The 17,075-nt window shown below is 38.7% G+C and overlaps 1 protein-coding gene across 3 annotated transcripts in view; it reads right to left on the bottom strand.

The window, feature by feature from the left end:
• Window positions 1–17,075, bottom strand: part of DYM (dymeclin) — a 263,922-nt gene that overhangs the window by 68,917 nt on the left and 177,930 nt on the right. For all 3 annotated transcript variants that reach the window (XM_042448107.1, XM_042448106.1, XM_042448109.1), the window contains one exon: window positions 16,423–16,525. In XM_042448107.1, coding sequence (XP_042304041.1) covers window positions 16,423–16,525 — 103 coding nt within the window. The remainder of the gene's footprint in view (window positions 1–16,422; window positions 16,526–17,075) is intronic.

Here is a 17,075-nt window from a genome sequence, read left to right as displayed (position 1 = left end):
CTATGCATCTGAGGAATGAGGGTGAAGTCTACAAATGCTCATGCTACCAGCTTTTTTCTTTCAATTAGTTTCAAAGCTGCTACAAAATCTCTTTGCATACACACTCTGTGTGTATATTTTTAACACCCCCCCAACAAACAGGACAAAATTGCAATAGTATTAATGATTCAGAAATTGAACATTATAAGGATACCATTTTATACATTGAGACATGCATGTCTATCCACATCCTGTAAGTATGTTTAAAACTTTCAAACAATTATCTGGAACAAGGAAACAAACATGAAGTACAAAACTGAATTATTAAGAGTCTTAAAGTCAGAAATCCCAAAAGGCTTAAATCAGAAGTCACCCTTTCCCAATCTGGTGTCCTCGGGATGAGCTGTAGTGCAGCTACCACTCTTTCCAGCTGATACAACCAAAGTTGGGGAAGGCTGAGGTACGTAGTAGTCCAAGTCAACCTTTTCCTTTCACTATCATCCCTTGATATATTTATCATTTCTGACATGAGATACATTAATTTTAAAATCTCTTCTTCCATACACTTGGCACCCCTTCCCCCAAAGCCCCAAGTCATCTCTCAGTACACTGACTGAAAGTACAAACAGGAAGGAAAAGATATGACAGACTTGGAAAGCTTGTGATAGAAAGGATACACAACAATTGTTTTAGATTAAATATTGTTGTTTGTGACATTCTTTCTTATTTTTAAACAGGAATGTTGGATGAGAATTTAATGAAGATTATGATAAACACAAAGACTTGTGACGTTCAGTAGCTTCCTGTCTTGTGGGTCGATGTAGAAGAATGACCCCTGCCCCAGGAAAGATACAAATATTCTCAAAATGTTATTTACATTATAGCCATCTCAGTCTATTAAAAAAAAACAGAATTTGGAAGTAGTATGCTACAAGAAACAATGTCCTTTTACTTTTTTTTTGGGGGGGGAGGGTAATGGGGGCACAGTGACGTTCCTTTTTTGAAGCAACACAATGAATAGTAACAGCCTTCACTTTTTAATGTGTAACATTTAAGGTTTACTAATTACTTTTGGGGAGCAAAATGCTTTTGGGGTTTTATGAGTAGGATTTTCCTCTTATTTCCAAGCGATCTTCTCATTTATCTTTTTAAAAGAAGGATCCCACCTCATAAAAACCTCAAGACAACAAAAATATAGTAAGTAACACAATGAGGAAAGCCTAGCTATGAGAAAACCTGAGACATAAGTAATTATAATGATTCCCTTTAAAAATAACTTTCCAAGCTGTAGAGAAAGGAGTTGGTACCAATACTGATGCATTTAGCTGTGAATAAAATACACACAGAGAAACACATTGCAAACATGAAATGGTAAATTCTATACTTTATTAAACTTTCTGACATTGATTGTCTAAGATGAGGGGATGATCACAGAATGTTCTAGTTGCTCAGAAAATGATGCTGTCAGAATATCTGCAGTACAAATACATTGTGAGAGGGGGAAAAGGCAAAGTTTTAAATTTGGCTGGCATTAAAATCTTGCATGGGTCCTAGTTACATACTTTTGGGGGCAAAGGATGCTGAGGACTACAAAGAAGTTCCAGAAAGTTCATTCGCAACCATGACTGAACAAAAGCTGTAAAGTAAGACAGTTACAAATCAGAAGTTGTTGCAAAGGGAAACAAGACAAAAGCAATCTTGGAGAAAAAAGCAGAAGCCAAAAGTTGAAGCAATTTCAGATACAGGCTTTGTTAAAAAGGCACACTTAGATTTAATTTATAATGCTGGGAATGGGCTCTAGTAAGCCAACTTTAAATCACGGCATATGAAGCTGGTTTGCTTCAGGCAGTCAACAGTCAAGAACACAGTTTAGAAGGTATGAATGACATGCTAAACCGTGGTTAACAAAAATGAAAACAAAAGACCTCTGGAAGAGAAGAGGGGAGTAAGCAAGCCCAAGGATTGCCTAGGCTCACTGCCATCACAAAAAACAATGATGTATTATGAAATCTGAACACAGTTGCTTTCAATATGTCAAACAAGCATTTGGCTTCAGATTTTTAACATTACTTAATGTGAAAAGGTCAATTAAGCCAAACAAAATATCCTGGAACTGACTTTTCTTGACAAAAGGATTCACGATATTTCCATCATCAGCTGATTCCCCCCCCCCCAACCAACTAAGAGCTTTTACACACTGCCTATGAGTGCATGGTGGGATGGTAATAGAGTCCTGAATGTTTGGCAGAATGCATTTTATACTGGGATGAGAATTAAGTGGCTATTCAGATGTTGTTGTGCTGCAACTCCCATTTGCCCCATCCAGGACAGTCAGCCATGAGGGATGATGTGAGTTGCAGTTCAACATCTGGAGGCTATACATTTCTCACCCTGCTTTGTATTCATGCCAAATATTTTAACCTTCTGATTTTTTTATAATAAGAACAGTACAGTATTTCCCAAGCTACAACTGTTAAGTCAATAACTTGATTCTCAATCACTCTCCTGTCTCCTCGTTCTCTATTTTCTATAAAAAGTTTTAATGTTGCTGGTGTGGTGGTGGTTGTTATATTTATATTTATTTGTAACCTGTTTGCCCCCCAAAATTGGGACTCAAAGCTGCTTACAGCCTAAAAGTACGGTGCAATTAAAAACTTACAAAAGTTGTTGCTCTTGTCCCATCTGCTGGGTCAGCCTTTACAGAGACATGTTTTAAGGTTGTTATTCCCTAGTGTCTTATACCCTGTACATTTCAGCAAAGTTAGCAGGGTTTGTAAAGGCACTAACACTTACCCTTTCCCTCCACCACTCCCTTCTCCTTCTGTGTCATGTCTTTTTAGATTGTAAGCCCAAGGGCAGGGAATCGTCTAACTAAAAAGATTGTATGTACAGCGCTGTGTAAATTTACAGCGCTTCATAAATAAAGGTTAATAATAATAATAATAACAGTGTACATATATGGCCATTAACACACATGCATGTGCATGGGCACACACACACACATATACACACAAAACTAAGATTGGAAAAAATAACTTGGAAATGAGATGGGGAAGACACATATAATATAAAACTGAAAATAAAATGCTAGCCAGTGTGGCATAGTAGTTTGACTACAACTCTGGAGACCAGGGTTCAATTCTCACTTGGCTATGAAACCCACAGGATGGCCTTGTGCAAGTCACAAGCTCTCAACCTCAGGGGTTGAGATAGATATGATAGATTCGCCTTAGGGTCACCATAAGTTTAAAATGACTTGAAGGCACACACACCACACAACCCCCAAATGCACTAGGCAGTATCATGGGGGGGATGGACATAGTACAACACTATGCATACATGTTTTCAAAGTGACAGAGTTGGCGCTGCAGTTTCTGTGTATGCCTTCATCACGTCCATTTCATCATAGTGCTTTCATCATGGCCATTTTAAAGACATTTAATTACCAGCAAAGGAAATTCTGTCAGTCTGAGATGACTGTTAATTTCAAAATTAAAGAGCAACAACTCAAGGCTAAGATTTTTTGGGGAACCTTAATTAACAGGCTATCTTAAAAAGAAAGAGAGAGAGAGAGTGAGTTAAGAGAAAAAAAAGAGATTTACTGTACATTGCATAAAATAATAATAAAAAAGGACTTCATGTTTCAGGGAAAATCCAATTAAGCTTTTTTTTTCCCCCAGGGCAGTGTAATATGAGTTGCTCTACACCTTGGATACACAAGCTAGCTGAAAGAACAGTGTGGGAACTGGAAAAACTCATGATCCAGGACACTTCTTTATTTTTCCCAGGCTGAGAGTAAGCTGGAAAACATGGCCAAGCCTATGTTTTTCTTTTTCTCTCAATGTAAGAAAAAGTGAGGAATGCTGGCGACCAGCTCATGTTTTTGTCTGAAGAAACTTGATGCTCTAAGTTAACTCTGTTCCTCTGGAGACAACATCTTTAAATTGTGTTGAAGTTTTCTTCATTGAAGTACAACTAAAGGCTCTCTCTGTAACCCAGCTCTTATGTGTGGCAACTGAGGCAGGTGGAAGCAAAGTATACTATTCATTCTGTTACTGACTGCTAACTGTTCTCTGCCAACAAACACTGGAAGCTTGTGAAGTGAAAACAGTCCATCAAGTACTGTTGCAGCTCCATTTACCAAACTGCTTGTTGTGGTGATGGTGTGCCTTCAATTCATTTCTGCCATATGGTGACCCTATAGAGGGTTTTCTTGGCAAGGTTTAATAATAATAATAAAATAATAATAAAATTTTATTTATATCCCGCCCCTTTGAGGTCAATCGGGGCAGCTAACAGTAATAAGATACAATACATTATACATCAAAATCTACTTCCCTCCCCCCTTAAAAAGTTATTAAATCAATTATAATTAAAACTAACAAATAAAAACAACAGCAACACATACACATTATTACAAAACAAAACAAAACAGGAAACTTTGGTAGCATTCTACTTAAATTTCCAGGGAGGACCTTGGGGACTCTCATGGGGAGAAGGTTCCTGAGGCCGGGATTATCTATCCAGGAAAGGCCTGCCGGAAGAGATCTGTCTTGACAGCCTTTTTAAAGCTGTCTAAAGATGTCAATTGATGGATCTTGTCCGGCAGGTCATTCCATAATCTAGGGGTGACAACAGAAAAAGCCCTCTGGGAGGTAGCCGAAAGCCTAGATCTTTGAGGCTGCAGCAAATTCCTCCCAGAGAACCGGAGTTTGTGGGGAGGATTATATGGGAGGAGGCAGTCCCTAAGATAGTTTGGACCCAAGCCATTTATTCAGAAGGGGTTTGGTGTTGCCTTCCTGTAAAACAATGCCAATGCCTAAAGTCACTTAATAAGCTTCCATGGCTGAGCAGGGATTCTAGTTCAACCCTGAAATCATTACACAACAGGTTCTCTGCTCACCTTTATGCATGCATGTGTACATGCCTTCAAATCACCTGCTGACTTATAGCGACCCATGAATTTCACTAAGATTTTCTTATGTAAATAATACTCTTCATACCAACATAAAATTTGAAATTGTGTGTGGTAAATAAGAATCTCCTCAGACCTTTGCTCCATTTGCTAAAGCTTTTGTGTCAACTACTGACATCTCCTTAGAGTCTCCAGGAGTTATCCCATCGATCACAACTTGTTCTCCCTTATTGAACTTAAATATATATTCCATTGTTCCTTTCATAAAATCATAGTTGGGAGAGACCAGAAGGGCCATCCAATCCAACCCCATTCTGCCATGCAGAATGCACAATCCTGACAGATGGTCATCCAGCCTCTATTTTAAAAACTCCAAAGAACAAGACTCTACCACACTCCTAGGCAGCTTATTCCACTGTCAAACAGCTATTACTGTCAGGAAGTTCTTCCTAATGTTGAGGAGGAATCTCTTTTCCTGTAGTTTGAATTCACTGTTCCATTTCCTACTCTCTGGAGCAGCAGAAAACAAACTTGCTCCATCTTCAATAATGACATCCCTTCAAATATTTAAACAGGGCTAACATATGGTTGTATTTTAGTTAAGGGACGAGGGATGGAATTTTAGTTTATATACATTATGTACTGTTTAGGTATTTTATTCATTTGCTTATGTAAATCTTTTATGCATTGTACGTGTTTGTAATTTTGTAATTGTAAATTTCTAAACCGCTTTGATCTTTTTGAAAAGGCGGTATATAAATAAATTTATTATTATTATTATTATTATTATTATTATTATTATTATTATTATTATTATATCACCTCTTAACTTTCTCTTCTCCAGGCTAAACATACCCAGCTCCCTAAGTCTCTCCTCATAGGCCATGGTTTCCAGGCCTTTCACCATTTTGATCACCCTCCTCTGGACACATTCCAGATTGTCAATATTCCTCTTGAACTATAGTGCCCAGAACTGGACACAGTGTTGTAGGTCAGGCTTGACCAAAGCAGAATAGAGTGGCACTATTACTTCCCTTGATCTCTACTGCTAAATGAAGAACCAGAAAACTTGGCAATCCACTGTGATAAGATTGTTGAGGATTTTAACAACAAAATCACTTACCTTGGGGCTAGTAGTTGCCACATTTTAGACTTTCAATGCACCATTGATACTGCACTTGAGAAAATAGGCTTGCAAGTGCTTGCAAGATGGAGGGCCTATGGTCCAGCAGTTCAGAAATTAGGCACTCTGTGATACTGTATTTCCGGTGAGGGTAGCATGACTTGGCAGTGCTTAACACAGCCATCACTCTCTCTAGAGGGCCAAGTGACTGCAGTGAAAAGAGCTGTTTTTATCCACTTTGGCCAGGACAGTACTAGTTTACTCTTAATGGCTTTTCCTAATGCATGTTGGCATGTGTTGAAAATGTTTTTATTTGCTCCAGTGTTTGAAGATTTATGATACATATTTTTATTTTTAATATCATATTTTGGTTAGGTTTTATTATGCTATAAATTTATATTGTATTTTTGCATGTTTATATTATGGTTTAGTTGTTGCACACTATCTGATGACAAGTGGTACAGTGATATTTTAAAAATCACATTTTTAAAAAAGTGAAGGAATTGGCCAAAGTCACATCACAAAATAGTGAGATTATATTGTTAAGAAAGCTATAACTGTCCCTTTCTTGTCTGCTAAGGATCTTGGGCATCAGTATTTACTGTACATACTCATGTATAAGTCTAGGAATTTAGGTCAAAAAATTGACCCCAAAAACCTGAGTCGACTTATCCACGGGTCAATGTAAGTACTGTACTTTAACTCTTATTTAAAAGAATAACCCATCCCCTGGTGAAAAACAAGAGTATAATCTGTCCTAGAAACACTGAACCCCTCTAGTCTCTCATCCATCCAGCTTTAAGAGTGAACACAAAGAGTTATGCCTGCTGGCATTCTGTAAGTTCTTTGACATTGTTTTGCTTTGCTTCATCCTTTAGATCCTTTACTATATGCCCCTAAGTTTTACCCTCAACTTATCCACGGGTCATAGCAAAATCCATAATACTGGCCCCAAAAACTTGCCCTCGACTTGTACATGAGTTTGACTTATAGTTGAGTATATATGGTACTCCCAGAATGGCTCTTTGGTGCTTACTCACAGAACTGACAACTGTATGGATGTATGTTAAGGAGTAATCTAAGTAGCCAGAGTGATAGTTGACTGGGATATGTGTTGGAATAAACATCACCCAATAGGACTGGCCTGCTCATCACCCACCCTAGCCTTCAAATAGAGATATGTAAATCTTATTGTATCAATAATCCACAAACTCTAGTGGGTACTGATTGTTCAGGGAACAATTCTAAATGTTAATTTTTTTAACCCATAGAAGCTCTAAAGCAGTTGTCCCCAAACTCTGGTCCTCCAGACATTTTGAACTTCCGTTCACAGAAGTCCCAGCCAGCTTGGGCAACAATCAGGAATTCTGGGAGCTGCAGTCAAAAACATCTGGAAGACCGAAGTTTGGGAACCATTGCCCTATCATGCAGTCTGTTTCTACCTCTGTGTCCCACTATGGTTTTTTAAAGGAAGATTCATCATGCAGATGTGAGACTTTTGGGGAAAACACTAGATTAAAGCCTACAACTTACCAGGGCTTAATTCAAAATGTTCATTGAGATGTGAATAAATTAGGACCACCTCCTGGTGAAACAAATGAGGCAATCAAGCAAAAAAATATCAGAGAGGGAGTTAGAGATACAAGATCTGGGGAGGGAAAACTGTTTAGTGTGAAATTGACCTGGTGTGTGTTTCATAACAAAGATTATCACGCTGCACTGTCACATTATCAGATAACTGGCAGATGTTGCTTCCCAGTAACAGGAAACCCTTCAACAATATCCAACGGTGGCTGGAGATGGCATGTAGTCATTACCTAGTAAGACCTTTCATGGTACATGGTTTCACTGTCATATTCTGAGCCATTATGAAACACAAAAATGGCTCAGAATATGACAGTGAAACCATGTACCATGAAACACAATGGCAACTGTATATGGCAGCTGTCTGTATGGTCATTGACTGTCCCATTTAACCTTTGGGGAACTATATGAATTCAGGCTGGTAGGAAGTAAAAGGTATAACAACACTGCAAAATATCTGAGGTATATGGAAAAGTGGATCAGCTGAGGAAGTTGATGTAATCATTGCCTTGCAACTGTGAAGTACTGCTTTTCCTCCTCAGTTCGGTAAAAAGGCAATGCCCTATAGTTCATGGAAACAGGAAAGTTAGAAGCAATCCCTATGGCAAAAAATCTCAGTGTTTTGGTTGATGTTAAAGCCTCTTCTAATACTTCCCTCTTGCATTTCTAAGTCTTTTGTTTTTCTCCTGCCCTTTATTACACTGCTCTTCCTTTAACTCAACACTTTAGGCCTACTTCTCCACCCTATTCTGTGGGCTGCTCCCTCTAACAGCACTTGTTCACATGTATAATGCCAGAAGCCTTGCAAGAAACTGACATTAATGCGAAAAATGCTGCTAATGATTCAGAATGGGCCAGCATGCCATGATGTCCTCAGGGATAAACAAATATAATAACCGGTTAATTAGAGCTTTAAACAAAAATCATCCTCAGTAACTTATTCTCCAGCATCTTGCAAAATCTGAGAGGAAAATAACACTTGAAAATGTGAATGCTAGTTTGTTCATTCTTACGGTGATGAATATGAATTCCTTCAAAAAACGTAACATTTTAGTTAGATATATTGAGAAAAATGAAGGCTAAGGGGGATGTGAACCAATGGAAAAAGAGCTACTAAGCGAAACCAATCCACTCATATTATTGTACATCTGTGGCTTTTATCAAATGTGTCAGATCAGAATAAAAATTTCTAAGTAGTCTGATGCCTAGTTTGTTTGCTTTTTAAATAGGGTGGGGTGAATAGATTAAGCCAGTGGATCTCAAATGGTGGGGATGAACCTTGAAGGGGAGGACACAAGAGTTGCCCAAGAGAGGTACAAGACTTAGAAGCCCTGATCCCTTCTCCTCTTCCCAAACCTTTTCATGTATAAAACTGACATATGTGTTGAGTTGAATATTGAATTTACTTAAATAAAACTGTTCTACTTTGAATGTTATTTTCTTATATAATGTTAAAATATTAACATATATGAATGTGCAAATGAAAATATGCACACCAAATAAACAAAATATTTTTATTCATATACTACACAGCTTGGAGTGTGTATGTGACATCTGCCCAAAGATGTAAAGAGGGTCATAAAGGTAAAAGGTATGAGAACCACTGTGCTCCCATATGATGAAGCTGGATTGTCATGCAACACTTTCAGTGAGGGACTGAGATTTGTTCCTGAGAACTGGAGAGTCCTCCCCCTATGTTATTCATGACCAAGAACTGGGTAGAATGAAGTAACTCACAGACCATTATTCCCCCTTGACCTGGGAATGGAAATCAAGACGGGTTGATTTGCAAGCCTTATTTTAACTTTTAGATGGTGAATCTTTACAAGTTTGCAGAACAAATGACCCTATCTAATTCCTGTTCTGTTCACTATAAGTGTATTTGCTATTACAACAATCCACTAAATGAAAACAATTGTTTCTATTTGTGTCAGCACAAAAGCATATTTTGCATCTATACAAGGCTAAACAACTCCCAACATTTTAGCGTTTTCTGAGATGCAGTTTACAAGAAAAATGTTCAAAGAAGAAAAGAAACTAGAGAAGCACATTTCCAAGTTGTAGGAAAAGTATATACTGTATCTTGGTTAGCAATGCAGTAAGAAAAATGAACCCCTTTATATACATAAAGCACAAAATAGACAAGTCTACCCGTTGTGTGTGTTATGTGTTAGCAAACTGGCCATTCACTTTATGATAAACAAACCCTGAATATAATTATGCTGCTCCTTACAGTCAATTGTGTATCTCAGTCAACTTCATCCATTTTTCTGCCTGGCTAGCTGATACAATGCACCTTTAAGACTGATATAACAGAATGAAAGTTGGTACCATCTTGCCCAAATTGTGTCTGTGTTCAGAATAAGGATGTGAATCTTCTTGCTTCTGAGGCCTCCAGGGCTGTTTTGTGGCTCCTGGGTCGCTTCTGGACCTGCCGATACAACCCACGATGGAGGAATGGGGGAATCAACAAGAAAATAGCTGGCTTTGCTCCTGAATGTTTCCAGGTGCAGAAACTTTGTTTTGAACTAAGGTTCCCTGCCCCCCTCCCCTTGCTGAGGGTTTTACAAATCTGGATGTGAACATCCTACCATTTCCAGGATTTTGTTGTGGCCCCCAGAACACTGGACCCCCCCCCCCCCCCACACACACACACAATTCGTAGTATAATTCTCTATGAAACTCTGCTCGGCCCCAGCACCAACATTATTCTGGTTTTGTAGTAGCGGAGAGAAAAGCAAAACAGTACAATGCATTTCTCATATATTGTCTCAGCTAACAACATTATTAACCATCTGAAAATACTGAAGCTATTATTCAGGTAGAAACTTTATGGATTATTACTCATACAACTTCCCACTTCCCCATAAAATCTTAGAAAAAAATAGCCCAAAAGGTTTCCTCTTCAACAGAAGCAGCTACTTAAAGCTAACAAATTAGCTGACAGACTGTGAGAAAATGAGTGTGTCATACTAGTTTCATTTTTAGTGAAACAACACTGTCTAGTCCACCAAAACCACTGTCTGAATCTGTCACATATGGGCAGTCTCAGCTGAGACAACATGTTAGAAGAAAAGGGGGCAGGGGGCTGCTGGAAAACACAACTTAGTGTAACTGACTTACACATCTTATCTTCTTAATGGAAATAAAGAACAGAGAGGTTTCCCAATCAGACCATTGATGTCTGCTTCTATCCTTCATTTCAGATTTGAAATCTAGAAAATCACCAGGATCATGCAGCATGCCTGGAAAACACCTGGAGTGCACTGACCTCTAAAATCTTACATATCCCTTTTGAGATGTCTGTTTGAACCTCTTTCCCAACTAAGTAGAACCCCATTAAGCTGTGGAATGCTTTTGTCACTCATAGAAACATACCATTACACTGGCCCTGTCTATGATCAAACACAACAATAAACCAAGCTAGCATAACTGCCATACACATTACACTATGGAATTATGTACAGATATACAAATAGGTATGAAGGGGGAAAAGCCCACAGGAACAGCTTGATTTGGGAACAGACTCTGCAGTTTTCCTTATGCATACTGATGATCAAGAATGGATAAATCCTACGGCAAACCCAAATCAATAAATCAACTTATATTATAGAATGTGTGGGATTCTGTGTGAATGGGTTTAATTCTAAATCACCAGTTTTGATGAGTGTCAGGTTCTTTAAGCCTCTCCTAAAAGATGGAAGGGTGGAGTGAGACCCCAGCATAAGGATTACTTCCCCACACTGCAGGAAAAATAGTTTTCTTCCCCCCAGAGTGGAATATTTTTGCAAATGCAGCAAAAGGAACAGGACATGGAGGATACAGGTTTACTCCTAGGCCAACAACTGAAACATTGAGCCAATACTACCTCTTGAGCATGAAGAACTGTTTCACCACAACTCAGAGGCAGAATATACATTATGTATGCAAGGAACTCAAGTTCTCCATAAAAACTGGTACAGGATTTTAGGGTAAGGAAGCTTAGACTCCCAGGATTCTCTCAGTTATGGTTGGCTGTACTTGAACAGATGGACCATTTATCAAAGATACCTCCAAACATGTTTGCACAAAGTGAAACCTGCCAGGCCAAACACAGTCACCAGATATGTACTGTGGTCTGATATATGTCCTTGATAATGCCCCTTCACTGTCTGTTATTTGCCTGATCACCAGGCAGGCATTCAAAAAATACACACGCAAAGAGAGAAAAAGAGAGTGACAAGAGAATTTACCAATCTACTAGCAAGCCACCTTATTATATCAAGGGCGGAAAATCTTTGACACTCCAGAAGTTTTGGACTACAGCTCTCAAAATCCCATACCAGCGGCCATGCTAGAGGGTGTCATGGGAATTGATACCCAAAACAGCTAGAAGGCCAAAGGTTTTCCAACCCTGCCTCATAGTAACAGTGAGTAAACTCTGGCTTGGCAGATTCTGAAATGCAAGTCTTGTGTGAAGTAAGTGTCAGCACACCTGCATACTATCAAAAATGTTTTCTTGAAATTATTAAGTTTAGACATATGCTTCCCTGCCCCCAAATAAATCAAAGTCCATATGCTTACAATCCAGTGCCATGCATATTTATTCAGAAGTCTTGATGTATTCAACAGGATTTTCTTTCAGCAAGGTGCAATGATTTGGGTGTTGGACTAGGATTCTGGAGACCAGAGTTCGATTCCTTGCTTGGTCATGAGACCCACAGGGTGAACAAAATGTATCTATAACTGTGGCCTCACTTAACCTGGATCAGGAGCATCAGGAGGGGTGTGTGGGCAGCACCTGGTGACATGCTAAAGGGTGTGTGTGACACCACTGCTCCCCAAACATCTGCCTTTTGGCAGAAATGGGCAGTGCCATTTATCTGCCTCTCTTTAAGATGCTGAAGAGATTTTGTGAATGGGGCGAGGCTCAGTGAAAGGAGAAAGGCGTAACCTCAGATTTTTTTTAAAAAAATTAAATTTAAATTTAAAAAAAATTTTTTTAAATTATTTTTATTGCTTTTAAATTTTCATAGAAAACATCACACTTTACCAAAGTTTCACTTTAACCATATGAAACTATGTACCTATAAATACATTTAAGCTGTAAATATGATATTGTAATTTAAAGGAATACTTTTAATTTTGCTGGTTGTTTATGTCATAACTATTGCCATTACATTCAGTGATATATGGAAATTATAATGTATGAGTAACATTAGTACAAAAAAGATTAGTAAGGATCTGGTGTGGGGTGGGAGGAGGTCAAGGGGGGGTTGACACCATTAGTTACCACACTGGGTGATGGCAACCCTAGTGATGGCAATGCCTTGGATCATTATTTGTATCACGTGACTTGGAACTTAGACATACTGAAAATCACATGGTTTCCTAAAAGGGGATAGCATTCATTCCAACATCATTCCACTTTTAGTACTGTTATAGCTAACTGAAAAGATGGCTAATACTTCTTGGACTATCCTTCAGCAACAAGACTCACATGCCAGAACATGTAAGAGGAAATTAAATATGACTTCTAAAACACAATTTGCTTTAAGGAACTAACATAATATAGGGCAGTAATTTAGCATCCACCAGTGCATAAAGACAGTTAAGATTACTAGTCTTTTGCTTCTCTGCTGAGGGAATGAAATGAAGGGCTATTTATAAAGTACTTACTGCTTTGGCTATAATCAAATGTAATAACAAGATAGAACAAAAACAACCTTTTTGTTGAAACCACCTTTGTAATACTGCTTTTTAATAACCCTCCTAATGGGCAAATTAGAAGGACCCCAACTGAAGTCATTCATCCCACATAAAACAAACATTGCTTTTTCTTCTTAGCTTTGTTTTACAAGTTATATTATTTCCAGATGATGCTTGAGGGGTTTAAAGTTTTTCAAGAGCTAGATGCTGAAACTGGCAGCTGCTTTCTATTTGCAATAGACAAATATAAGATGAACCTAAACAGGAGACCTCATGGACTCTTTTATGGCACATTAGATGAGAATGAAAGGGAACAAGAGAAGCATCCCATTCAGCAGCTACATAACAGGGGTTATTTGGATTATTAGTACAAGGGGGAGTATACTGAATTACATCAGGAGCTTTCTGCCTGCCAATCAGACCTGCCCAGCAGGTAAGGAAAATTTCACCTTTCTGGTAGGAAGGGAATTAACCTTGTTCACAAACCTATCTTAACAGAGATCACTTCAGGTTTCATTAGATTTGTCCTGTCACCACTTTTGTCTGAGAAGGAGTTACATTTTCAAACCCTAGTTAATACTGAAACCTATCTACTGGGACAAGACTTCCTGACTGGAAAAGTTATTTGCATTTCAAAACTAAGGGCACCTGCTTCTTCATCCCCCCAAAGGAAACTGCATGTCATAGTCATGAAATATCAATAGATATTTCATAGACCAGGTGGTCATGAGATCTCAAACCTAGGGCAGCCACACCAGCCAAGTGAGGTCCAACCCCATTTAGCTCACTGTAGAATACTCTGCAGGACAAAAGTGGACACCACACGGCCAGTGGGGTACATGTACTCCTCAATTAATTTTGTGGACCAAATGCCTGGCTCCATTGCATCTGGAGTCACGTTAATGAATGTTGGCCATGGAGCACCGCAGGGGGGGATGCATTCTTACTTTAAAAGAAGGTATGTAGGGAACAAATCATCACCATCACCATCACCAGATGTGGTTGGGGCAAGAACACTGTTTATTTATCTTTCACCTTTTCCCCCAAACTGGGACTCACAACAACTTATAATTTTAAAATCCACAGAGCTAAAAACATACCAAAAGGGTGAACATTAAAATGGAATTAAACATGCAAAAATGATTTGAAACAATATTTTAAAAGATAAAAGGTAAATAAAAGATAAAAAGCATTTAAAACAGTTTAGTTTAAAACTATATAGTACCCCAAGGTTCAGGTTTGAACCAGAACTGAACTCCCAAATGTCTGATTCAGCTTTAAAACAAGTTGTACACTCTTGGCACATTGCATTTTAAAGCAAAAGTGCATATTTTTCTTCTGCCATGAATACTGAGCTGCAGAGCAGTGAATTCTGCAGTCTCCAGCAGGTTTGAGTTCATTCTCTGGTGAGTAGAGGAGGGGGTATGATTTCCTAATCAAAACAGTTCAAGATTTCCCGTATCTTGGATCAAACATTGATCAGAATGGAGACTGCAGTCAAGAAGTAAGAAGAAGACTAGGAATGGGAAGGGTAGCCATGGAAGAACTTGACAAAAATCATAAAATATAAAGGTATACAACTGATCACAAAATTTAGAATCACTCAAGCCATTTTATTCCCTGTTATCATGTATGAATGTGAAAGCTAAACAGTGAAGAAAAACAGATAGGAAGAAAATCAGCCCATCTGAGATGTGGTGCTGGAGAAGAGTGCTGAGGGTACTGAGGACAATCAAAAAGACAAACAAATGGGTCCTAGAACAGATCAAGCTTGAACTCTAGCTGAAAGCCAAGATGACGAAACTGAGGCTATCATACCAGAGCCCTGTGGTTAAATGCCAGTACTGCAGCCACTCACTCACAAACCACAAGGCTGTGAGTTCAATCCCAGGTAGGAGCTTAAAGAGTATATGTGCACATGTACACAAACCTACCACCCACCTTTCAGATCAGAACTGTTGTGTACAACATATATACTGTACAGTAAATCCAAATGTGTAGTGGAATGCTGTTCTATCTGCATTGCATTGTTTCCAGTGGGATAGGCATTCAAGTTTAACATTAAGACCACTTTTTAGATACAATTAGAGCTGTGCTGAAGTGCTAGGGATTATGCTAGAACTTAAGTATCTAAGCCACTTAGGCCACTAAATCAAGAAAAAGGTTTAGCAAGTTTAGAACAGAAGAATTGCTATATAAAAATATATTGCCATATATTTTAATGCTAGTTGTATGGTCTTTGAGGTTTGCTACATCTTCATGACCTCTAGTGTACACTAACTAAAAACCAAACTACACAATACCCTCCAGGTTTATGTATTTAAATAATAATAATAAATAAATTTTTTATTTATATGCCGCCCTTCCTCCGATCAGGGCGGCTCACAACATAATTAAAATACAAACAATTCCAATAAAAACATATTTAAAAACAAACCAACAGTAAAGCCCCAAAGCCCAACCTCTTGGCCACGAAAGAGAGGAGGGAGGCCCACAGGATATTTACTCGGGGAATGCCTGTTGGAATAGGAAGGTTTTGAGGTCCTTCCTAAATTGGGCCAGGGTGGTGGACGAGCGGAGCTCTGTGGGCAGCACATTCCAAAGGGCTGGGGCAGCTATGGAGAACGACCTCCGAGTGGTGGAGGACAACCTAGCCCCAGGCACCTTCAGTAGCTGCTGCCCAGACGTTCTGAGAGTGCGAGGCGGAATGTACGGGGAGAGGCGGTCCTTCAGGTATCCTGGGCCCAAGCCATTATTTTTGCTGTAGATGGCTGGATGCTAGGTAAAGGCAGTATTTTGGTGTTTCATTTCCTCAGGATACCACAGTATTTTGCCACAATAGCTCCCCTACCCTACCCTGACTGCCATTTTAATGGCAATCAAATGCAAATGTTCAAGAACTACAAGCTGTTAGAATACAGTAAATCTTTTAGCTATGAATAGCTGTGGTTTTTATTTTGCTATTTGCAACTGTTTTTTCCCCTTAGTGAGTTTCAGACATGATGTCATGAGTGAAGCTTCCTATATTTTGGTGCTGATGGTTGCCAGGTTGTCATACACTTTGACAGACTTCTGCAGACTTGGGATATGCTATTTTGACACATTCCCCTAAAACACTAAGGTTCATACTCACATAATCCGGAAGTGGAGAGTCATCTGAAGCAAGGGAACTTCTCAAGGACTGTGTGGCTTGCTCCAAAACTTTGTTGTGTTTTTTTGACAACAATGCAAACAAACTGCAGAAGAGAATAAAAAGTATATTTTTATATGAATGGATACATTGGTGTTTCGCTTTTATAAAACAAGGCTGCCAATTTAGTAGAGCTTCCTTGAAATTGTATATTACAGAGGTACCTTTTCAAAATACATGTTTTAAGGGCTGTTTCTTTGGAAATGTAATTCTACAAGGGACAGGTTTAGTTTGATATTTTTTGAAATGGTTCACAAAGCCAACATTTTGTTATGACATTCCAGAACACTAAGTAACCAATTCCAAAAAGGCATTAACAGATGTGACATGATACTGACGCACAGCCAGGACTAAGGAATCAGGCTGCAGGATCACATGCTCACTTCCCTTTAGCCCCAGTCCTTCTCCCCTCGCAATCAATTCTCATCACACTCTGTCCCACCATTTCCCATTATTCCTCATTTTGATGTTAATCCATTAATACCGACAAATTCAGTATTGCTACAAATCTAGCATTTGGCACCAGGGGATTAATGCTTATTCCATTAGTTTGCATTTGCAATGGCCCAAGAAGTTTACTAGTTAAAAATAAAAAT

This window comes from Sceloporus undulatus, chromosome 2, assembly GCF_019175285.1.
Source record: "Sceloporus undulatus isolate JIND9_A2432 ecotype Alabama chromosome 2, SceUnd_v1.1, whole genome shotgun sequence".
Lineage (NCBI taxonomy): Eukaryota > Metazoa > Chordata > Lepidosauria > Squamata > Phrynosomatidae > Sceloporus > Sceloporus undulatus.
Note: the sequence above shows the minus strand (reverse complement) of the source record. Positions and strands in the feature narration are given on the sequence as shown.